Source organism: Ischnura elegans, chromosome X (assembly GCF_921293095.1).
Source record: "Ischnura elegans chromosome X, ioIscEleg1.1, whole genome shotgun sequence".
Classification (NCBI taxonomy): domain Eukaryota; kingdom Metazoa; phylum Arthropoda; class Insecta; order Odonata; family Coenagrionidae; genus Ischnura; species Ischnura elegans.
Window position 1 is genome coordinate 112,625,460 of NC_060259.1, and position 24,684 is coordinate 112,650,143.

At 39.0% G+C, this 24,684-nt stretch overlaps 1 protein-coding gene across 1 annotated transcript in view; it reads right to left on the reverse strand.

Moving 5' to 3' along the window:
- The window catches only part of LOC124171933 (rab11 family-interacting protein 5), a 163,559-nt gene that overhangs the window by 39,536 nt on the left and 99,339 nt on the right, over positions 1 to 24,684 (reverse strand). The window contains exon 10 of the mRNA XM_046551369.1: positions 2,035 to 2,201. Within this exon, the coding sequence (XP_046407325.1) occupies positions 2,035 to 2,201 (167 nt within the window). The remainder of the gene's footprint in view (positions 1 to 2,034; positions 2,202 to 24,684) is intronic.

A 24,684-nucleotide genomic window follows, 5' to 3' on the forward strand; every position in this document is an offset into this window, starting at 1 on the left:
TTCTATTGGTCCTACGTTTTTCTGTTACACCTGAATATTTTTCTTTGAATAAATTGTGACACTGTTTCAAATATATTTTATATGTCTGAAATGTTGTGTGGCTAGGTACCCAGGTATCTGTATTCATGATATAATTTTCTATTGGTCATACGATTTTCTGTTACACCTGAATATTTTTCTTTGAATAATTTGTGATACTGTTTCAAATGTATTTAAGATGTCTGAAAATGTTGTGTGGCTAGATACCTGGGTATCCGCATTCAGGATGCAATTGAATGTATATGCATGTACAGGCATCCCCCGAGTTACGTAAGAGATGTGCTCCGGCAGACTCTGCGTAAGTCGAAATTTACGTGAGTCGAACCTTGATGTTAGTGCTTAAGAGATTGCGATCGGCGCGGTGAATTTCTCAGCGGAGTTTAAACTTCACCGAGAATTTACCGCACATTTCAATGAATTCATTCAATTCACTGCGATATTCATGAACTCTAACGTGTACTTACGTTATTAGATACAAAATCGATAAGCATTAATATAGTCTGAGAGTTGCATCTCGAGCCTTGCCAATCAAAATGCATAATTTTATTCCCAGAGTTGACCGATCGCGTGGATTCGGGAAAGTACGGTATCTCAACGCTACATTACTAAACTGAATACTTAAATTGATTCATTATGTTATACTGCAATCTAAGGGCTCAAAGAATGCATCGTCTACCTACCTATAATCATTATATCTTCTGCCTTTTATATATTACGTTGATCGATGAATCTGTGGTTTCACTGTCACAGTTAATACACATAGGAGGAGTCTAGGATTACGAGCAAATAACACACAAAAAAATACCAGTAAATAACTATATTCTTAGATACATTCACACGCACTTACACTCAATCTTTCACGCACGGAAACATACTTTCGTTCTCTCATATCTCAATAAAATAACGTGAAAATATCGTCCCTTGAATATTTACTTCGCTGGAGACATCGAAGAGTATTTCCAAAGCACGAAGCTAATTAAAAGTGAGCTTTTATTCAGCCAACTCCGTCATTAACGTGCAACAAAGTTAGTGGGGAAAAGCTTTCAATGACGCAATATTCATTTACAGTTGCACACAATATGAGAGAACGAGAAAATGCAGCTTAATAAAATTTTCCGGCAGAAACATGTAAACAATTACGCAATTAATATCGTGTGTCATCTTTTTCTTAACTTTTTCGCGGCGTTCATTGCCAACACTCAAAATTTCAATGCTGTTACGTGGGTACTAATCAATTCTTTTCCGCAATAAAGATTTCTGCTTGAACGTCATTTTCTTTTAATTCCACAGATGGAAATGCGCAAACTTAAGGATACAATTTTTAAATAGTTGAAAGTCGGAGTTCGGGTGTGCATACAAGTTGTATCGTATAGGAATGAGCGCAACCACATCCATCGCTAGAACTGCAAATTTTCACATTGATTTTTTTCTACAGAAATTAATGAAAATTCCTTCGAGGAATGACAAAAATTGGTCACTTTGTTATTTTTAGCACGTAAAAAACTCAATAACTATTCGATATTTTTTCTACCATAGGTTGTACAAGCGAATATCTACTTCTTCGCGCTCGCATTCGAAAATTAACGTAATCCTTTGAAATACGGTTATCGCTTACGTAAGTATGGATTTACGTAAGTCGAGACATACGTAACTCGGGGGATGCCTGTATAGGTTAATATTTTGTTTTTGTTTTTAATTTCATTTTTTCTCTATTTCTTGCATTTACTGAGTCTTGATGTAGTGTTTTTTTCCTTTTGAACCGTTGTCAAATTATTTTTACTGAATTGTTGTAAACCTGTAAATTATCTCATGGGCCAAATGGCCCACGACAATAAATCAATTGAATTGAATTGAATTACCAATTTGGTGTCAGGCCAGGATTTTGGAAAAGCATAGCTCCTTAGTGGTAAGATTTCATGTCCAGTACATACATAGATTTACTGCACGAACAACCAGCTTTCACAGAGAATTTAATTTTAATTTAAAAATAATTACCTCTCTAGACTTCCCTTCATACTTTTGCAGGACTTCAGCAGGTAGCCTTCGGTTTGGTTTTGGGGACACTTTCTTTGCTTCACCACCAATAATAATCCGTTCTGAAGGCGTATCAGGATATTCAGCATGAGATTTGTTTTCGGTGAATAAATCAGTGAATTTTGATTCTGCAACAAAAATAGCATGCATCAATTGTACAGTGAGAATATCCACAGAAATGCAAATGACCTTAAGCTGTGAGCATAGTAAATGAATGCATTATGCATTTTGCATCTCTATGTTGCAGTGATGAACACTGCAGAGCTATCCTACAACTGCCAGCTTTACTTGTGTTACTTGTGACATGTAAATAATTTATGTAAAAGATACTTCCAACTTAGAAACATACTATAAAATCATTGTTTCTTAGCAAAAAATTTAGGAAAATTTATTTGTACTTTCATAATTTGCAATTAACATAATAAACAATCATTGAATGTAATAACCAAGTAACAATAAAAATAACAATATGAAATGTATGGCATAAAAGGCATACCAGTGAATTTTGCCAATTTTATGAGAGTTTTAAACAAAAAATAAAACAATCAGGTATATTGTGAAGACAAAATTATCCTGACTTTTATCCATTCCATCCAATAGTACGTAATTATTCATTCTATTCATGGGTTCATCTTGTACTGTAACAATAAACTCATTTTAGTTCTTAAGGAGGAAAATCAGGTAAAATTATAACAACTAACTGATTGTGCTGGTTCCCCAAATGTCTTATATTATGTAACAAGTGGCAATTAAGCGGTAAAATCATGATGGATACATATCTTCCATCGTAAAATTGTACTTCAGGAAGAAGTTGACAGTAATGAAGTGAAATGAAAGAATAATATGCACTTATCTTAAACAGTCATGCTTGCGAATAATTCTACCTTATTTGTAAGCATTGCGTTCACAAATACATCTACATCAAACACTGTTGTTAGAGCACACAAAACCAGTGCAGTGGATTTCGGACCCAGTGCAAAGAGATGAAATTATGTTAAGTACAGTGAAACCTCTCTTTCATGGAATCTCTCGGGACCATCATTTTTTTCCATATACATAAGACAGTATTCCCCTTAACTCAAGGTCCTACAACTCAAAAAAGACCGTGAAAGTCAAATCATGTCTATTACGTGCGTCGCCTGAAAGGTTGGTTTGACTTAAATTCTACATGTAGACAAAATTGTAACAAAAGACCAGCATCCCATTGTGGTTAAACTTGTTTATTTGAAAAAATTAACATAAAAAGAGATCGATACAATAATCATATAATCCGTCATTTTTGTCTGTATTTCCTTTTTTCTTTTGTAGCACAACTCTCTCTGTAGCCAACAGCCCAATGTAAAATATTAAATAAACCAGTGTTACCATTGTTGAGACTACATTCTGCTAGTTGTTTTAACGAAACCAACATTTCTCTTTAGGATTTTTTGTTTTCTTTAAATATTACGGTTATATTTACTTCTTTGTCAGATTCATAGGTTTCGTCTTCTTTTATACTGTCTGTCAGGGAAGCGAAACATTGTTAAACAGTTAATGTTTTGATACTTTCACTGCCAAATTTATCCAATTGATGGCACCCAGCCCTGATATTTTTTTGATCGCCACCGACACTGTATTCGCAGTATCTGCAGCAGGTGTTAGTGATCGCATCGTGTACTACATCCTACATTGTGACTTAAGCAATCTAATTACTCCCTGATCAATTGGCTGAGTGATGCTATAATTTAGTTAAGTTTATAGTTGTGTTTACTGGAAACCAGGCTAGCTCCACATTCGCAAGGAAAATTTTAGAGTGGCAGGTTGCATTATCAAGGAAAAGTTTGCCCTCCCTACCTTCCCTCTTCATTTAGGCATTAAAACTTTTAAGCCACTCTTCCATGATTGAAGCCATGTTCAATGCTTTTTTATTATTTCTCCATTTGATCAGAGGCTTCTCAAGTTGGCAATAAATAAAATACACCCATGTCTCGTATAGCGCAATTTCGATTAGTGCAATTTCGATATAGCGCAAATTCGTTCCTCGGGGAAACATCGCAACGCAGTGCAACCTAATCAAAAATCTTAAACGCTCTCATGATAAAACGTGAACTTGCGCTAAGTACGCACGAAATTGCTATCATTTTACGCATATTACTATTATTGCTTGCCTAAAATCTTCTTTTTTGTTTATATATTAATCGAAATCCATTTCTGTGCAATGACCAAAAGTATTACTCGTCATTGGTTCCAGATAGCCGGCCTACCGAAGTAATTTATCTCGTCTCCTTAACAGAATGATAATAGTTAATTTAGATCATTAATTAAGCGTGGGGCTAATGGAAATGAGTTTTTTTTTAGCAATACGGTTTGAGACGTAATATTTGCCGTCATAGGTTATCAGGCGATTGACTTCCAGGTAGAGGGTCTTCGCTAAAGCCTTCAAAGTCATCGGTAATCACGGGGGAGAAATGGAGCGGTGGCCGAGTTGCGTATGAATAGCATCAACACATAAAAGGGTCGGCTATAGAGTCTCAAACACAATGGCTTCATTCCCTCCTAGCAGTCGTAGGCCCTCTGCGTCTCAGGAATACAGTTCAGCAGTAGAAGGTGATTTTGATAGTGCCATACAGAGTAAAATCCAAGAGAAAATGGCAAAAAATGGGAATGTGGGTAGAAAAATCAAGAATTTATCAAGAAAAACAATAAACCTAGAAGAGAAATTGAAAGAGGCCGATTGCTTTGAAAATGGAGAGCGTCAAAACGATATTGCTTGGAAGTTTAAATACATGATGCCTTATTCTGAGTAAAGACGAAGTTAAAACATCAGTGACCTCAGCCGCACCAACTTCAACCAAGCGGTCTACACCTACGGATGATTGCTCTTTTATTAGACAACTGTTCGGCTCACAACTCTTGTGATATAAATAGGCTTACAAATGTGAAGTTGTATTTCTTCCCTCCGAACTGCACTTCCTGCCTGCAACCTTTAGATATGGGTATTATTCGATCTTTTAAATCGAATTACAGATCAAGGATGCTGCATCGAATCGTAATTAATATTGAGAGGAAAATGGACAACCCTTATTTTATTAACTTAAAACAAGGGATTGAAATGGCTACTGGTGGCTGGTGGAGTGTGACTCCACAAACAATAAGGAACTGTTGGAGAAAGGCAGGCTTTGACTTCAATAAAGGAGAAGAAACTGAAGCAGGTCCCAGTATAAGCAGTAATTACATTGGCATTGATGCAGTCTGGGAGGAGTATATTTTGAGAGCAGGAGTGCAAACTGATGTGACTGCAGATGATTTTGTATCTGCTGTAGAGGACATACCAGTATTCCCTGAAGTAACAGATGAGGATATTTTACAGGAAGTTATGGAAAACGATTCATCTGAGAGTGATGAGGATGAAGGTAACCCTGAGAGAGAAATTACTACAAATGAGGCCCTTGCATTCATTGAAGCCCTGCAGAAATTTTTTCCCAGAGAGATATACCTGTTGAGCATTTAGTCTCTCTCCATCAACTGCGGCATGTTTGTGTGAGATGATCCTTGGAAGGAAAGCGAACCATTCAGAAAAAATTACCAGATTTCTTTAAATAAGTTTTATTTTAATTTTGAGAGCATCAGCCATCTAACTTCTATTAAGTTCTATTTATGTTGATAGTGGTATATGTTATTATTAATATGCAAAATGTCAATTTGCTGTTTGTTAATTACTATCCTTTTGTTTGCACAGTCTTGTGTCTGCTAAAGAGCATTTGAGTTATTAGTTTTAAAGCTTTCTTCAGTTTTACAAATTCCATAAATTCCATGGAATGCCCACATATTGTGATATTATGTTTAATATTTAATAATAGGGAACTTGCATATATTTCAGATATAATCAATAGCCCCAAAATTATATAAAAATATATGTTTGCATACCTTGGTGAAAGTTTTTTTATTATTTTATTACGTGGTTTGCGATATTTAATGCATCAAAGTTCACGAGAATTTTCAAATGCAAGTGAGAATCGAAAACGCCCGATGATTGGCTGGTAGAAAAATGACGTCATAGTTCAGTACGAGGAGGCACGGCGGCACGGCCATAGTAGAGGTTGCATACTTGAATAACAGCGACGGCATCGTTATGATTAATTTTTTGAAGTGCAGACGTATCGGTGTTGTTCATTGTGACTTCAGGGCTATTATTTGATCTATCTCTCCTCCATTGAAAGCAATAGATTGCGTAAAAATGAAGGAACATGGTTATTCCTAGGCTGATCCTGGCAAGCTTCCTGTTACTGATTCCATCATGATAACAGGGTATTTTAGTGAAACTGTAGACTTCGTCGGCGCCGAAAGTCGATGCCGAGAAATGGAAAAGTAGCTGAAGTGCATCTGAAATGTTTTATAGTTCATAACAAGGTGAGACTTGCGTATAATATTGGCGAAAGCGTATACTCATGTGAAATGTGTATTCTTTTGGCAGTCCGGTAGAGAGTCTTATGGTGAACTTATTTCCACCTCGAAGCTGTCGATGATACTTTCAACTTAAAAATACCTTGCCTGGAGGGCAACAGGAAGCTCTGAGGAAGCCAGACTATCAATGTTTCAATTTAGTAGCGATAATATAGACGAACTTCCAACACAATCTACCATCTTGTGACTCAAAAACCCTGAAGCCACTTCCTATTCTGCAGAAAGAATCGGTCAATCGCACTTCGATCAATATAATAAACACAACGTCTTCAGGTGTTAAGAAGTTACTTTTGTAATGAAAGCTTTCCGAAAGTAGCATTAAAATGTGAATATTTTCCAAACTGAGTCTTCAATACAATTTGGGAGCTTTTCTCACGATATATCTGAAACCTACTGTAAAGGCGAGCACATCGTCATTGCGATCGGTTGTCACTTAAAAATTCCGTATTGGAAATCCTAGAGGGATGACCTTCGACGATGACTGTGATCACCTGCACTCTCACTATCACTAGAACCCATGGTGAAAATAAACTGGGGAAAGAGCAACATAGAACTGCACATTCTTTGGGCAACTTTGGGTTTGACTTTCCCTCAAACACCCCATTTCCCCTGTGGTGCACACCAGTCCTATCTTTATTCGATGGCCTGACAACTTTTAAATGGATCCTTGGGTTATCCTGACAACCAACTAAATGGAAATTGCTGATCCACACGTCTTCCTCTATCTCCACAGTTTCCAAATCAAAGGCCGCGGAACATTCTTCTTGTGACTCAACTTTTTCTGAAAAGCAAGCAATGGCGTAGAATAAAATCAAAGAATGCTGCTATTCATTTTTTGTGACCACCTCTGGATTCCATTCTTTTTCCATCTACAACTTCCTTTATCTTTCGGGGTAAACTATGGGACAAGATAATGTTTAAATATTTTCATTAATTTATAACAAAATATAAGTTCTAAAAATACCCAAAAGCCATTTTATTAATCCGCACTGATGAGTGTAAATTAATGTGGAAGATGAATGCTGTAGACGTAGTAGTTTTCCTTAGGTTGAGTTGCAAAGTTCATGAAGTTGACAAAACGGCTAATTTTTCGGTGCGCGGAGTCATTTATTGCACTGGTATGTCTACATTAGGGATGAGTCGATTCCACTTTTTTTCGATTCCGATTCCAATTTCGATTCCTTCAAATCGATTCCCGATTCCGATTCCATCGATTCTTGTTCATTCTAACTGGTGGGATTTTGATTTATCTGTAGCATCACCGTCATTAAAATTTAAGAATTGAATGGAATAAAATAACTAGGGATGGACGGATCCAGGATTTTTGGAGCCAGATCTTTCGAATCGGATATTTTCGAATCCAAATGCATTTTCAAATTCCTGCCATTAAACAAAGTCATTATTCAAGTTTATTGTGGGTACATACAATCAATGGAATGCTTCTTAGATTTTCATTCACATTCTAATATTTTTATAAATTAAAAATTATTTTATGGGCTTTCAAGTTGTTTTTTAAAAACATCTTCACATACTCAGGGCCTAAACTGTTACGCTTGGGTTTGGAAATGAAAATAGGAAAAATCTTAGGATGAACCACTGACCAGTGGCGTAGCGAGAGGAATATAAATATAAAAAACACAATTACTTTCCTTCATAAAAGGAAACAAAATATTTAAAAATCATGAATTTACAAAAATGAAAAAAATGAATCCTTGAAAAATGAAGTTTTTCTATTATGAAGGGCGTTAAAATTAGTTTGAAACCCTCTCCTTTGTACCCTGTTGTTTAAAAATTTTCCCCCTGGTTTTGGATCCCCCCTTAACAAAATTCCTGGGTACCCCCCTGCCATCGACTTAATTCCAATTTTCCTCATGCACGTTTCCCCCGAATTTTACTTTCTCATCACTTCCGGACTTGTGTTTCATCCGAAAATGCTTCAGTATGGTGAGGTGGATTTAGCACATCCTCGGGATAACTTACGCCACAGTGCACGCACATGGCATTCATTGGTTCTCCTTATCTCAGTGGAAATGTTTACACGCAAGACATTTTTATCGGCTTATCATTAAATTGAATTGCAACTGTGCAATTAGCAACACAATTAACAGTATTTAAAACGGCATTAACGTCATGTGTGACGAGGTGCTCAACCGCTTAGCATGAGGAAGAAGTGGGCAGCAGAAGCACGTAAAGGAGAGGTGGCTTAGCCAGGATTTTCGTTCGGGGGGGATTAAAAACCAGGGGGGAAATTAAAAAAAAAACCGGGCACTAAATAATGGGTTTTAAACTAATTTTAACACTTTTTATAATCGAAAAACTTAATTTGTTAAAGAAAAATTTTGTAAATTCCTGATTTTTCAATATTTTGTTTTCTTTTGTGAAGGACAATAACTGTGTTTTTATATTTCGGGGGGTGAGGTCCGGACCATCCCCATGGCTACGCCACTGGGAAGGAGCACGTGAAGGAGAGGTGGAGAGGAAGGAGCGCGCTCCCTCCGTATTTCAAACAACAAGGCTACAAATGAGGGAGCCGGACGAAGAAATCAGATCTTGCTTCAGTGACGTCGTTGCCTTCAAAGCGAAGCCGGGCACGCTACGTGATATATGTAGTTGGCGTTTCCAATCCGTCTCTAATTGTTTGAGGGGTTAATGCTACGCTTGTTTCTTTGAAAATTATGCTGTTTGGACAATCAATAAAGTGTAATTGTAGAATTGTAGATAGAAAACTGATTGGCGATCAATTAGATCTGAAAAATAAACAGAAATATCGTCAGGAATGCGTCTCGTTTGGTCTAATTCTTTTTTAAATCCCGTGCATATCATCTAATTGTCGAAGCTATCAAGATATCTTCGGCCCCAAAAAGTCACTCTCCTAGCATTTGTCGTCTACAAACAGAGAATTGAAGCAGGTAGGCCAAAAAAGGTCAGTTGGTGAGGCGAGTTAGGTATGAAACACGCTTCAATTGTTTTCATGTGATTTGATATTTTCCTTAGAAGACAATGATTTTTGGACCGTGTGATTTCGGATACAAAAAAACAACAGAGGCACGGGCTGGTGGACGGCCGAGGGTGGTTTTCTGAAATCTGCGACGTAGTTACTTTTGACGTGGTTATTATCCTACGGCGCTGAAATTCCTCCGATGATTGTTCAATCTCTTGGGAAGAGTCACACTATGTGCCAGTCGTATTTTGCCTTTTTTATTTTCTGGCTGAAAATCCTGGCCACGGCTGAAATTCTACTCGCAACCTCTGCGAGAGCTTTCAAACAAAACGGTTGATGAGTAGGACAAGAATCGCATGCGACGAGGCATTCGAAGAGAGAATCGGAACTCTTTCCACCCTGATGGGGCGTTGCATTCACTGAATCTATTATTTAAAATTTCGGATCCAGATCCGATGTCTTCCGCGACTTTGGATCCGATGTATCCGATGAAGGGCAATATCCGCGGATATTTGGATCCGAGGTATCCGATCCGACCATCCCTAAAAATAACAATAGCCGCGGTGGCTACATTCTCGTTTGGCCGCGGTGGCTAAACAAGAATGTAGCGTTCATTGCGTCCATACACACTAGAGCAGCCTGGCGGGTGCGCGGTGGCGGCCGAACGCAACCTGTCGAGTCCGCCCGGAGGCCGCGGCGGCTTATGCCAAGCAAGTATCAACTTCCTCAAGGGTTGCATTGATGAAACTGGGCTATACAAATGCGAATGTGTCTAATTTTTTTATTATTGACGCAGACGCGTGTTAGTCTAAAAAAGTTACGTATATAAAAAAACCCGCTCTCAGCGCGTATTTATAAGAAACTTTTTTCACAGGAAAACTCGCTCTCTGCACGTTTTTATTATCATCAGACTTCAAATATCATTCGAAAATAAAAAAAATATATTTCGATCTATTATGCTTTAAAATTGGTGGTCGAGATGAATTCTCCGAATGTGATTCATAATCGCAATACTTTGATTTGCCGTGACCAGCGGCTAATAAAAGAACGGAAAACGAATGCATTGCTTCCCGATCCCGAGGTTTCCAATTTTTTTTTCTCTTAGAGTTGCTCATGATCACGCGCCATTTCAGGGTTCGTCGGTTTGTCGCTCTTGCCGACATTTTCATGTTTCCGAGGCCGCTTAGGTATGCTAGTCGCAGCACCCGCGTGCCGGGCGTATCCTCCGCGCGGGCAAGGCTGACACCGCGGCCGCTTAGATGTGTGGCAGCCTTTGTGCCCCAAACTTATAATCTATGCTCAAAACATTTATCTTCCTGGAATCGATGGAATCGGAATCGACTTTAGGCGATCGATTCTCGATTCCGATTCCGTGCCCGAGAATCGGTGGAATCGAGAATCGACATTTGGAATCGACTCATCCCTAGTCTACATTTTTGAATTTTTTGTAATAAAATAAATCGAAATTTAGGATAAAATTTCCTTTAAAATGACGTATATTTTATTATTGTAGCATGCAGTGAAGCCAGGATATAAATTAGCAAAGTACAGCGGCACATCATTTTGACGCCGACAGTAGAAGAAAACACTGTCTTCTTGGAAGGCACTCGAATGCATGAGTATCAACGTTGCTCTTTATTTTCATATTTCCTCCCTTGATTTTAAACATCATGGAATTTTCTATGTCCTTCCGTAACTGAAATTGAACAAGTGCCATAAATAATTTGAGTCCATCGTAACCATCGAGAAACACCTATCTCGATTTTTGTTGAGAAGTTGAGTTTTTATTCTACAGCGGCCGAATTATCGAAAAATCTCTGTTTCAAGTTATTCAGTCGATGAAATATGGAAATATTATTTATATTAAAGTTATCTTTGCTCACATAGCACACGGGTTTATCATTCCGTTTATTATACTCTTATTTTTCCGTAACGCTCATCCCGACAGACGGCATGCATCGAGGTTTTTCTTATAATTTCCTCCGTGGGAATGCAGACGTAAATTTTTTCTGGGGTGTTATTGCACAGAGGAACAATGCACCACTTGTAATTTTTCCTTATTTCAGCCATGTTCTCCTTTAAACGCAACGTGGCTCTTCCAAACCTGCAGTTACTGGGCTTGGATCTTGGACTCCTACTGAACTATGACGTCACGGAGTAAGATTAGTGGGGGCGGTATTTTTTAGCCCACGAAACTCGGGAGACTTTTGGGAGTCATTTTCTAGTGTATAAACTGAATTTTAAGCGGAAAACGTATATTGCGGTACTAAGTGTTTACTGTAGTATATCAGCATACTATTTATAAAAAGTATGCAATTTCCCTATGCTCTTTAACTGGCTGTTACCAGGAAGACTGGGATATATCTTCTTGAATTTCAGAGTTACCTGAAGCTGTAACATATTATTATTTATTAAGAATTCTTCAATTTTGTGAGTGAAATAAAGAAAGTTATTTGTTAACGCCACAAATAATTAAAAATATAAATTACACTTGTCCCTAAATGTGCTCCTATCAAATCTTTATATGATTGAGTTCAATTAGTGATTGGTTTAAGTTCTTGCTTTGCAAATGAGGCCATATCAAAGTTTTACATTTTTAAAGTAAATTTGAGAAAATTTACCATATTTATATGGGTAACATATCTTATTTAAGTGAATTTATGAATAGATTTCAGTCCTTTAGTTGCTAAAAAGCTTTTCAGTACATTAAAATGGGTCATAACTTCTGTAAAAGGGATACCTCTGTATAACAAAAACCTCTATACAACAATATTTTTTCTTGGTCCCTAGAATTTCGTTATAAAGAGGTTTGACTGTACTTTCAACTATAAAATTTATATAAATAAGGTATTTTAAGGATATTTATGAGAATATATATGGTTTAGAGGGTATTAGATACCCAACACCTATACTACCAGGAACGCTTCCCTATCTTCCCAATGTTAAAACGCTCTCGTACAACGCAAATTCGTATAGCGCAAAGACCCCAAGGAACGCATCCCTTGCGCTATAAGAGACATAGGTGTAAATGAATAAAGTTGAATGAGTTTGAAGCATCATGGTCGAGCTGATTTCCCGATGACAACAGGCTTTAGGGGCCCCTGTCATATTTCCACCTATGACAATAGTCAAATGCTCTTTAAGAGAGCTTCCCTCCAAGAGATTAAAGAATAAGGTTAAATGTAACAATGTTTCCATTTATGCCCTAATATCAAGAAATAGAACTGGCAAATGCATACAAACCCTTGCATTTTTCTCCTTAAACACACAATGTTTTAGATGGCAGAGACTTAAAAAGCATACCGGTTCCATCCCCATTATAGATATCACATGGTTGATGGTCTTTTATTTATACTTGAACCGTGCATTTCAACTCCTCTACGGTTTCCATATCCTCGTCATTAGACTCGCCAACAACAATGCTCCAAACAATATTGTCTTTTGCTCTGAAGCTCTCTAGCTATCCAGTAGAGGCTTTAACATCTCCTTTGCCTTTTTTTGCACCATTAGACCTGGCAATGGAATATTCCTCGATCTTGCTCGCCGCCCGCGGTTGAAATAACCGGTGAAAAAAAATTAATGTCGAAAATGCAGACCACAGAGAGAGTGATGCATTCTGAGAGGCCCTGATATCTATATAAGGCTTTCCCCGAGGTTCAAGAGGGAGGATAAGAAAAGTGGAAATTTAGGAAGGAGAGAGTGACCTGAGTTGAGGTTGAGTAGCTTGCAGCAGGGAGTCCGCCGTCATTGTGGAATCAAGAAGCCAAGGCACGCAAACGCGGCCAAGTGAACAGCGAGCACAACTCGGCGAAACAGTGCCCGTCTGCCCGTCAATAGACGAGAGCTGATATCACCGTCTCATTAACCCGCCTTTCAACACTCAAGGTTCCTGCAGGATCCATCCTCGCTCAGCAAAAAAATGTCGTAAGAATTCTCGTCACCACATGTTCTGATGGTTCCCACATTTTCAATTATCATTGACTCCCTACAAATTCTTTTGGATTGCAAACTCTCGTAACTTACCTCAGTGTCTTGTCCTCCCTTGGTCATTAAATCCTCAGAAATAGAAGACAAGAGACCATGAACTTTAAGAGAAATTCTCTATTTCCGAAAGTGTGTAAATCACGGGCATTCATTTGAGGCGATGTCATGCACCCTGCCCCCAATCTGGTATCCCATTTCAATTATTTTGTATTTAAAGGGGACGCCGTGTTTTTTGAAGGGTTCATTATTTTTTTTGCGTATTTAAAGGTAACGCCGTGTGTGTGTTTTGAAGGGTTAATTGTTTTATTTGGTGTTAAGGTGACACCGTGTGTGTTTTGGAGGGTTCATTAATTATTTTTGTTCATTGAAGGAGACGCCGTGCATGTTGAAAAGGGTTATTTCTGTTCTGTCTCTTTATTTTTTCATTAAATGTGTTGTGAAAAGGACATATTTTGTTTACCTTGCCAACGTCATCAATACATCCCTCATTCTATCACCTCTGAGAGTAGTATCACGGTGCAGCGGAAATCGGGGAACCAAACCTGTGCCCTTATTTCATTTACACCACAAAAGTCTGGTTGTGGAGGGGCATCAATCCCTCTTCGACCGTACAGTGTCATCGTCCGTCACGGCCGAACAGCACAACCTTTATTTAGCGAAACCCGACTCATCATCCCCGGTTAAATCCCGTGGGGAAGGTAAATCGGCACGAACCAGAAATGGAGGGGGGTGGATCGGGACCACTACAGTATGAACGTTTCTTTAAGGAATTGTCAGAAAAAAACATTATTTAATAAAGGCGATTAAATTATGCGGAAATATATATAAACAAGAAAATTCGTTTCAGTTTCTCAACAGAAGAATGCAGCACGATGCAATCGAGGGTTGCTATCTTCCCGAATACAGTAAGTCTGATATATGAAGTGGATGCATTCGAAGACCTTGTTCGTTGAAGAAGAAGTTGATAACCCTACAGTACGGCCACCGAGAGTTGTCCAATGACACACAGAATTGTCTAGGTTGGGGTAGGAGGCAAGGTTGCCAGCTAAGAAAGGGAAACGCCTACAAAGGGTTCAGCGAATAAAGGATGCGGATGGGCCGCCGCGTGAAGGACCCAGAGGAAGAATCACTTGTTTTGGTGATCCGAAGAAAGGGTTTGTTTTGGTGGATCAGGCTTATTTCGGTGCACCTTATGCAGTTGAGAACGTTGTGAGAGGCTGCGTTTGGGGGAAACCGTGCTGGCGTAGGGTTGGTGTCCTGCCCTCCTATTGTGCCGCCATTGGACAACTCCCGCCAGCTGGACTGTATGAAAGGCATTGAGAAGTACGGTTATCCTACAAAATGCAACACTGCATCACAATCGTGCTCTAACTCACGATATTATGAAATGATCTAGCTGGGCATGTGGTGCAGCCTGAGCTGAAAAAAAATTGCTCCTCTCCGTAAGGAAGAATGGGCGAAATGCTCAACAGTTCCTAAATTCACACCGGATTCAATGATATTTTGTTCAGATTGTGCCCAGAGTGCGAGTTCCTCTACGCCACACCACGTGGCAACGGCCAAATCAAAAGGCACCAAATTCGAAATTTGAAATTTTTGAATGCTGGCATCTCTGAAAGTGCGTAAATCGAATGTGCATAGGAAGAGGACTAACAGTACATCAAATTTAAAAGTTGTAATGAGTAGGTCACCATGATTTCACAGGAATGAAGCTTGTTATATGACGTTGTGTGTATGGTGAAGAAAGAACCATAATTGAAGCTCTTGGTCACAGTACACGAGGAGAACTTAAATGGCGTGATTATTAAAACTTAGCATGGTGAATATCCACCTAAATTCCATTGCTTATGTGTGGAACTTCATAATAAAGTTCATTTTATAACTGCCGGGACTGGGACTGAGGTTCGTGATTCCGTAATTACGTTTCTTTTACTATCGCTTGTATAGGCCTTTTCATCCGGACCAACGATTTGCTTCGTAATAACATTGTTTACATTAACAAGAGTCTACTGTAATATGTTACGTGGCATGGCAGAACTCAATCAGCAGTTCCTCATAGCATTCTGTGTTGTAGTCTTACCCCGTCAGCAGCACGTAGGAGAATGATTCATTCTACTTTGGTTGCGAGCAAGGGTGCACAAATTGTTTGTGTATGTAAAGAGAGGAGAGGATTCTACGAGTTGGAGGGAGAGTAAGGATGCATGCATGGGCTGGTGAAATTGTTAAGAAAGAGAAAGGTGATGGGGGGGGGGAGAGGGAGGAGTGATATTGAGCATTTGACGAACGAATGTACGCAACATGAATGTACACACAGTGTGACATTAGAATGCACTAGAGGAGGGTTTACACTAGGTTTAGGGAGTCATGGAATTGTTTTGGTCAAGGTTGATGCCATATTGTCCTGAGTCCCTCGCACGACATAATGTCAGTCAACAATAACATTGACCATGGAGGACAAACTACACCTTTGGCTGGTTCCGTTATAAGGATTGTTTTCTAGGGAGAAGGCTTTAAAGAACATTTTAGGATTTCATTTTCTCACAGAAAAAATTTTCCTTGGAATTGCTTTCTGGAATTCCGCTTATCCCAGATACACATGCCCAGGAATCAATTCCGTTTTCATTTCACAGAGGGCTCCAATACACGTAAAACCCTATTGCGACCATCCGGACCAACAATATTTTCTGGATAAGACAGGTTTCCACTTAAGTCAGGTTCCGCTAAAGGCAGGTTTCACTGTATTCAAAATATGAGGAACTGGAAGAAACTTAGAAGGATTGGTTTCAAAATGCCAGGGTATCTAACATATCCATCAGTGGAGTTATACTTAAGGAAAAGGCATAACATGTGACAATGAGGTTAGGAATTGAAGACTTTGAGGCTTCAAATGGAGGGTTAAGGCAGTTTAAAACTAAGCACAATGTGGTGTACAAATCAATTTGTGGTGAGTCAAACAGTGTTGGTCCCCAGGCAGTTGCACAGTGGAAGGAACATACTTTAAGTCAGCATATTGAAGGATATGCACCAAAAGACATTTTCAATTTAGATGAGGCAGGCTTTTTTTCAATGTGCTTCCTCATAAGACCTACACAGGAACATCTTGCCATGGGGGAAAGCACAGTAAAACTAATCTGACAGTATAGTTGGGTGATACAGTAAAACCTCTATGTAGTGAACCTCTTTACATAAACCTCCATACTTCGTACCAACCCGTCAGATTTACATGTAAATTTATAGGCAAACCTCTATATAGTGAACCTCTTTATCTCGTAAAACCTCTATATATCGTACCAACAAGACAGCCCCGAGACGGCCTATCTACCTCCGCAAATCGTACCGAGACAACTAGAGACCATTAATGCAGTCGCGATTACCTACATGGAATGACATTTTCAGCGATAAATGTTTCACGCTAGAGATGTGCGAATAGTATCCGCGAATACTCGAATACCTCGAATACTAGGAAGTATTCGTTATTCGAGGTCTCGAATAGTTATGTGAAAAGTACCGCCTCGAATACCTCGAATACTTTGAATTTTGCGTCCTACATGTCGCACGCACATCGTTGGTAGTTGACTCGGAAAAATGTTGAGAACTCTAGTCTTTTAGTGCATGCAGCGCCGTTTTAGGCAAGTTGACGAACTACATCAAATGCGCGGGTTACAGCGGTGGAAAGAGTTCGACGTGGGGAACCTAAATTGATCCGGGTGAAAAAATCCGAAAATCCCCGGTTTCCCCCACCAAGAAAACCTCAGTGCCGTGGCATAGTAACTACGTAGCACAATTCCCAAAATCCGCTTCCCCTTCCATCCATCAGCCCTCGGCCCCTCCTCCGATGCTTTCCTCCTCTTCGAAATCAAACAAAAGCCCCCAGCTCGCGCAGGTTTCGTATAAATGAGACGAAGTGTTTATCATGTGTCATTTATGGCTAATAAGCACAGGCACTTAGTTTGAATCTTTTCCAGGAGATGAAACTACCATAGGGTGAAACTCAGTGCCGTGGGATAGTAACATTGGCGCATTTCCCACGATCTGCTATCCCCCTCCATTCAGCACTCGCCTCACCCACTCTGACGCTTTCCTCTTCTCCGAAGTCAAACAAAAAGGTCCTCGCTCGTGCAAGGATCGTATTACGAAGACCTTAGCTTCGAAAAAAATATCGAGTTACGAGAACAATGAAAACGTGTTTCACGCCCTCCCCCCTTTTCTCACCCACTGACCTTTTTCTGGCTACCTGCTTCGAAGTTCCCCATTTCTGGAGGTCAACTGCCGCATGAGTACCGTGGGATACTTACATTAGCGCATTTCCCAAGATCCGGTATCCCCCTCCATTCAGCACTAGTCCCTCCTCCAATAGAAATGTGTTCGGGCTCTCCCCTCTCTCCCCCACTGACCTTTTTTTGTCCTACCAGCTTCGAAGTTCCCCATTTCACCGCTGCATGAGTCATCTATTAGCACAAAAGGTGTCCAACAATGACTTTCGTCAGTTGATACTATACTTTTATTGGATTGAAATATTAGTAATGTTCGCGTAATTTTAAAAAGAATAAGACCAAACACGACGTATTTCTGAGTTTATTTAAGCATTTTACGCAAAGAAATAAATGCCAAAATACGACGGAGACTTGGCATTCTGGCGAAACTCGATATCCTCACAACTGAGCTTCTAGGAAGTTGATGCGGTATTTTTTTCCGAAAACATGTATCTAGTTACAATTTATGAGTGGTGCTATAAATCTTTATTGTTACAGTCCCAGACGAAGGGATATTTTCTCAGGATATTTGGTTTTCTCCCTGATAGCAATTCCAATTCATCTTCTTATCTCGTGAGAACTCCCAAAGATGGACTGAAAATAATTGAAGAAAATCCGGTGGAGAAGAGCTTGTATTTTGCAAAATGCCTCAGATTGTCAGCTAGCACTTGGCAGCAGTAGTGGGGGTAAAGCGATGTTAGTTGAATTAATTATATGCCCAATTGTTTCCATAAAATTAAAATATTCCATTAATCAGCTGAATTCCTGTTCGAATCCTTAAAAGGAAATCAAAATTACTCCCCAAAATCTTGTGTTGCCTTCTGCATATGCAACCGAGTCAAACATTCCAGCATTCATCGTTTAGTATTCGAGGTATTCGAATATTCGAGCAATGATTCAATATTCGAATTCGAGAAATCTGCTATTCGACCCATCTCTATTTCACGCTTATTTTTTTCTTACACACCTTTAATAATTTTCACGTTAACCATTAGTTAGGGCATCCAACTACCCTAATCATATATTAAGTGACGGTAAATGAAGACAGAACACATCGTTTTCTCTCGAATCATGGTCAAAATTGCGCGATAGCACTCGCTTTCTTTTACTGATGGCTTTATTTTCTTGTAAGTGCCTACATACTATGTTCAGTTAATAAAAGAGGCGACCAGCACAGTCTATATTCACTTACTGACGGAAATATTTCAACTAACTTCACTTCCATCCATGGAGACAGAATTACTAGACCGCATTGCTACTTCCGCTTCTAAAATGAAAATATTTCATGAATTTTCCGCGACTTGAAATAAATCAAATACAGTTTCGCAATTATTTTATTCCCATATTTCCTGGAGTAGCACTTTCTTACTACCGCCTGGGTAACTTTTTCGATGCTTCCATGAACGGTCTTAGTTTAAAATTTATTGCGCTTAGCAACAGTCATATGTTTTGCCTGCGTATTTATGCCGCGAAATCTGACTCTCCCACCGGGAGTCCGGGACGTCAATTTCTAGCAATACTGAACGAACATCAATCCATGCGCGACAGTGTTAGGTGAAGGAGACAGCTAATTAGCTGATGAATTAGCTAGGGCAATGAAATTTTTTACAGTCGCCGCCGCATTCTGAAGTAGTTCGCCCAATATTCTCACCGGGAAATTATGTCCTTTCGCAAACCTAGCGTTTCTGTGTGCCCTCGACAGAGTTTTTCTTCAGAACGCTACGTGCATTGTATTTTGGAGAGAGGGAATTCAACAAAATTTTCAAAATTACGCTCAATTTTTTGTCTATTTTTTGCAGTAGTCACGTGTTTACTTATTATTTTTATATTCTTTAACAAGCCACATGTTATAAGAAGGATAAATCAATTCTTAAAGATATAATAAGGAGTATTTTCAATTATTTGCCATAAAATATGAAAATTACTTCAATAATCATAGGCTGATGATGGATTCGAGAAATAAAAGAAGGCAACTGCTTGACATTACCACATAATTAGCAATTTTCCTAGCCATCAACGAGGACAGGCAGAAGGCAGTGACCTTTGGAATACCTTCATTCACCCTCACATCTATTTTAAACAACGGAGGAAAAAGAGAAGAAACTGTATACCTAGGCTGCACAAATAAATAAACTTAGGCAGTTAAATACGAGGATGAAGAAATTATGTTTAGAAATATAAAAATATTGTTCTTTCCTCCGAACACTATTAGTAAATTACAACCCTTAGACCAGTGAATTATTTCTTAGGTCAAAAGGCATTAACGAAAATAGCTAGCGATTTATTTATAGTGAAAATGACATTAAAAAGTGCTCGTAGAATTGAAAACATTATTTCGAAAGAGTTTGAAAAAATTTTTAAGCAAACCCATTAACTAATTTACAGTGGAACCTCGTTAAAGCGAGTACGGGCTATAGCGACACCCCCGCTATTACGAGAAATAGCCGATGCACCGTCAATTGACCCTATAATAAGCGTGTTAAAAATTCGTTTTTACGAGACCCTTTCGGTGTTGGCTCTCGCCATAGCGAGGGTTTCACCGCCGGAAGACTTTCATCAAGACTCCTTAACCTCTGTAATTGCTAGCGATCTGTTAGAAATGAAGTTAATGGAGTGCTCAGTCTCAAATTTATGTGGTAAACTGTCGTTCGATAAATATAATGATTGACGAAACAATGCTTTCCATAATTTTTATTCAGTGCGGCGCTTATAAATTGTTTGAATAGTTAGTCGTTATTTGAGTAAGGAAATTTAGTGATGCAAAAAAACATCGCCTTTCGTCTGGATTTATGCTTACGTTTATCGGATAGATGTTTATCTGTCGCCGCACCACTCCTGTTCCTGTATATCTGTTCGCAACAGGTATATTGGCTATTATTCGCTCCACCTCTGGTAAAGCGACAATTCGATATAGCGAGTGTTTATTAGTGCACCGTAGGGTGTCGTTATATCGAGGTTGCACTGTATTTTCTAAAAAGGCCTCTTCAACAATTTACTTATACCTTTGTGTAATCATTAAATTGTAAATATATGTTCGCTTATGCATACCTATATGTTTAAATATATTGGGATGGTTCCAATATGGCGGACGTTAAAGACTCATGTCATTGTAGCTCCTGCGAAATATCATTGAAAGTAAACGAAAAACTCGTATTTTGCGACGTTTGCTCTCGAATTTTTCACATGAAGTGCACAGGGCTAAATGACATAAGTATAAAGGCATTACTTGAGAATCGTGACGTGTACTGGAAATGTATTAAGTGCCGCTTATCGAAACACTCCATTAGCAACATGGCTGCCGACATCGAGTTACTAAAAAAGGAACTCAAGAAGTTGACCAGCGGAAAGGAAATCGTTGAAGAGGTGAAAAGAGTAACATTCGCGGACGCCGCTAGCCGCTCGGAAGTTTCTCCGATCGAAGTAGGGCCTTCCATTGAGAAACCGGACGAAAAGGAAAGTGACAAGCCGGACTTTGTTCGATCAAACTCTGTCCCCAAAAATGTGACGAAGGATAGTTTACTTTCAGCTCCGAGGGATATTAACTCGGTGTCTTTAGTTAGCAACGAGACAGTGGAACTAAATCAAGACACTAGCGAAACCTGTAACGACGAGAGCCCCTTCACGGAGGTAATCAACAGAAGAAAAGAAAAAAGAAGGCAAAAAGTGAACAGAGTGGCAAGTAAAAATGCGCGACAAAAACCTTGGGTCGTTGGGAGCGACACGGACTCAAGTGACTTCTCTGGTGTTCCGAGGCGTGTGTGGTTATTTGTGAGTAGGGCTAAACCCCATACTAAGCTGGAAGAAATAAAGAATCATTTAGCGAAAAAGTTTCAAGGAAAGGAGTTTACTTGCGAACAAGTATTCGCGTCTGTAAATTCCGCGTCCTTCAAGGTAGGAGCAGATTTCTCGATCCTCGACGCGTTGAAGAAAAAGGAAACCTGGCCGAGCGAAGTATCAGTATCCAGGTTCAACCCATCGCTGCTGAAAAGGGCCAATAAAAGCATCAGTAACGGACAAGACAGCGCTGGCGTCGCCCAAGGTCGGAGTGCGACGTTACCGAAGGAGAGCACGGTCAAGCAACCTACGTGCGACGCAGTAAGTCAGGCATGACTAGGTCATCATACAAAAGGTAACGGTGCGGCTATCTGCACCATATTACACCAAAACATGCAGTGCATCCGCAACAAAGTGCCGATTCTGAACGCGCTTTTGTGTGGTCAAGACATCACGGTGCTTTGTGTAAGTGAACACTGGTGCAACAACGACGAAATGCAATCTTTTGTGTTTGAGGGGTACTCTCTGGCTGACTATTTCTGCCGAACAGAATACAAAAATGGGGGGGTGTGCATTTTTGTGAATAGTAAATATAGTTATAAGGCCTCGGCTTTTAAAAAAGTAATCGGTAAAGAGAGATGCTTAGAAATTGCAGCAGTCGAAATAACTATCGACCCAAGTATAGGAAATGTGCTGATTATGTGCCTATACAGACCTCCTGGTGGTAATAGTGACGAATTCTTTGAAAGATTTGAGCAATTATTACACTTAAGTGTTGGTAAGAAAAAGAAAGTGTTAATTTGTGGGGATTTTAATATTGAAATGTCCTCACACAATGCCAATTCCACCAAACTCAGAGAACTTATGGGTCTTTATGGGTTAAATTCTCTGATAAACTCACCGACCAGAGAAACAGCCACTACATCAAAAAATATCGATCTGGTTATCACCAATTTGCAACTGACAGAAAATGAACACTCAAAGGTTATAAATCTAGGAATTTCAGACCATTATGCTCAAATGATACGTATCCCCAAGGAAAAGGATGTAATCTACAAGAGGTACAAAAGGTTCTACCCAAAAGATAGAGTAAATGCATTCTGTGATAAATTATGTGAAACTTCCTGGGACAAATTACTCAACATGAAGTGTATACAGGACATGTACATGTATTTCATTAGTAATGTAAAGCTCATCTTTGAGGAATTCTTTCCCAGAAAATTAGTGCCAATGAAGTGTCATGAGAGTAACAAGGGTTGGGTGACAGATGAAATAAGGGCTGCTAGCGCTAATTTTAGGGAATTATGTCAATTAAGAAAAGGGCAGAAGGGCTATGACCTCAATAGTAACTACTTTCAGAGTTACAAAAAAGCATACAGGGACCTTATAGTTCAAACCAAGAAAGCTTACTACAGCAGACTTATCAGTCAAGCTGAAAATGTGACCAAAACATCATGGCGAATAGTAAGAAAGGCAACAAACTCTAAGGTAAACAGGAGTGGAAATTTAACAATAAAAAATGGGGAAGGGATAAACTTGGCCGATCCTATGCAAGTGGCAGTTTTTGCCAATAAGTACCTCGCAACTGTACCCCTACAATTATATAGCTCAATAATAAGTAGTGACAGATTCAGTACAGGGCACTGTCAACACATGTGCTCCTCTATGGTCCTCTTTCCGGTAACAGAAAATGAGGTATTGAAGTGCATAAATAGCCTGAAAGACAAACCATCAGTTGGGATAGACGATATTCCTTCCTTCATCCTAAAAAAATGCTCTAAAGCTATAATTAAGCCCTTAGCTTTCATAATAAATGAGTCCTTTAATAAGGGTGAGTTTTCAAACTATTTAAAAATAGCTAAAATAAAACTGATCCACAAAAAAGGTGATGTGGACAACATAGGAAATTACCGGCCAGTATCCTTGCTGACTAATATATCTAAAAATTTTGAGCTAATGATGAGAGACAGGATTATGAACTTTGTCGTCCAATCCAAATTATTAAACATGGAACAGTTTGGATTCCAAAAGGGGAGAAGCACCAATGATGCGATTGCATGCTTTCTGAAAAAAATCATGACCTCATGGGACAGGAATGAATTCTCGGTGGGTATATTCAATGACCTTTCTCGTGCATTTGACACAGTAGATCACAAAATCCTTCTCATTAAATGTGAGCACTATGGGATCAGGGGAATCGTTCATAAATGGTTGCAATCATATCTAGAGGATAGGCAACAGATGGCAGAGGTTGAGGGTACAGGCATCAACAACATTGTTACAAACTACTTATCTCCCATAGAAATAATAAATGTAGGGGTACCACAGGGCAGTATTTTGGGGCCCCTCTTATTCTTACTATACATCAATGATTTGCCGAGGTTTATTAAAAACAATGATATAGTGTTATATGCTGATGATACATCTCTAGCAATGAGCCACAGGGATCCTAAGCTGCTGCAAACGAAGCTGGAGAGTTCACTACTACTCCTAGAAAAGTGGTTCAACCTTAATAAACTTTCTGTAAATGTTAAGAAAACGAATTACATTCAATTTAAAAAAAGAGGGAAGTGCCTCAGTTAGAGGTATTCTTAAATGGTCAGCCCATAGAGAGGGTAAATAGCACCAAGTTTCTAGGTCTAGCTATTGATGATTCCCTAAATTGGGAGACCCATACCAATGCCCTATGCTCAACCCTGGCTAAAAGTGGATATGTTCTGAGAAATCTGGTAGATATTGTTGATTTAAATGTTCTAAAAATGGTATATTATGGTTATTTTGAATCCCATTTGTCCTATGGAATTATTTTCTGGGGATCGTCGCCTGGATTTCATAGAGTTTTCGCAACACAAAGAAAAAGTATAAGGTATATAGCAAAGATATCCCCGTGGAAATCTTGCAAACCCTATTTCAGGGAATTAAAACTCCTAACGTTACCATCTATGTATATATACCACTTGTGTATGCATGTCAAAGATAATATAAAAGATCTCACTACCAATGCTCAAGTGCACGGACACTCCACTCGCCATAGTGGAGATGTACATATGTACTGCCACGCCACGGCAATGTACAATAAGAGCCCTTTTCACATGGCTATCAAGGTTTATAATGCTCTGCCGTCAACCATAAAAAAAGCTTCTACAAGGGCAATTTTCAAATCTAATCTTAAACTCTTTCTAGTCAACAAAGGCTATTATAGCACAACTCAGTTTC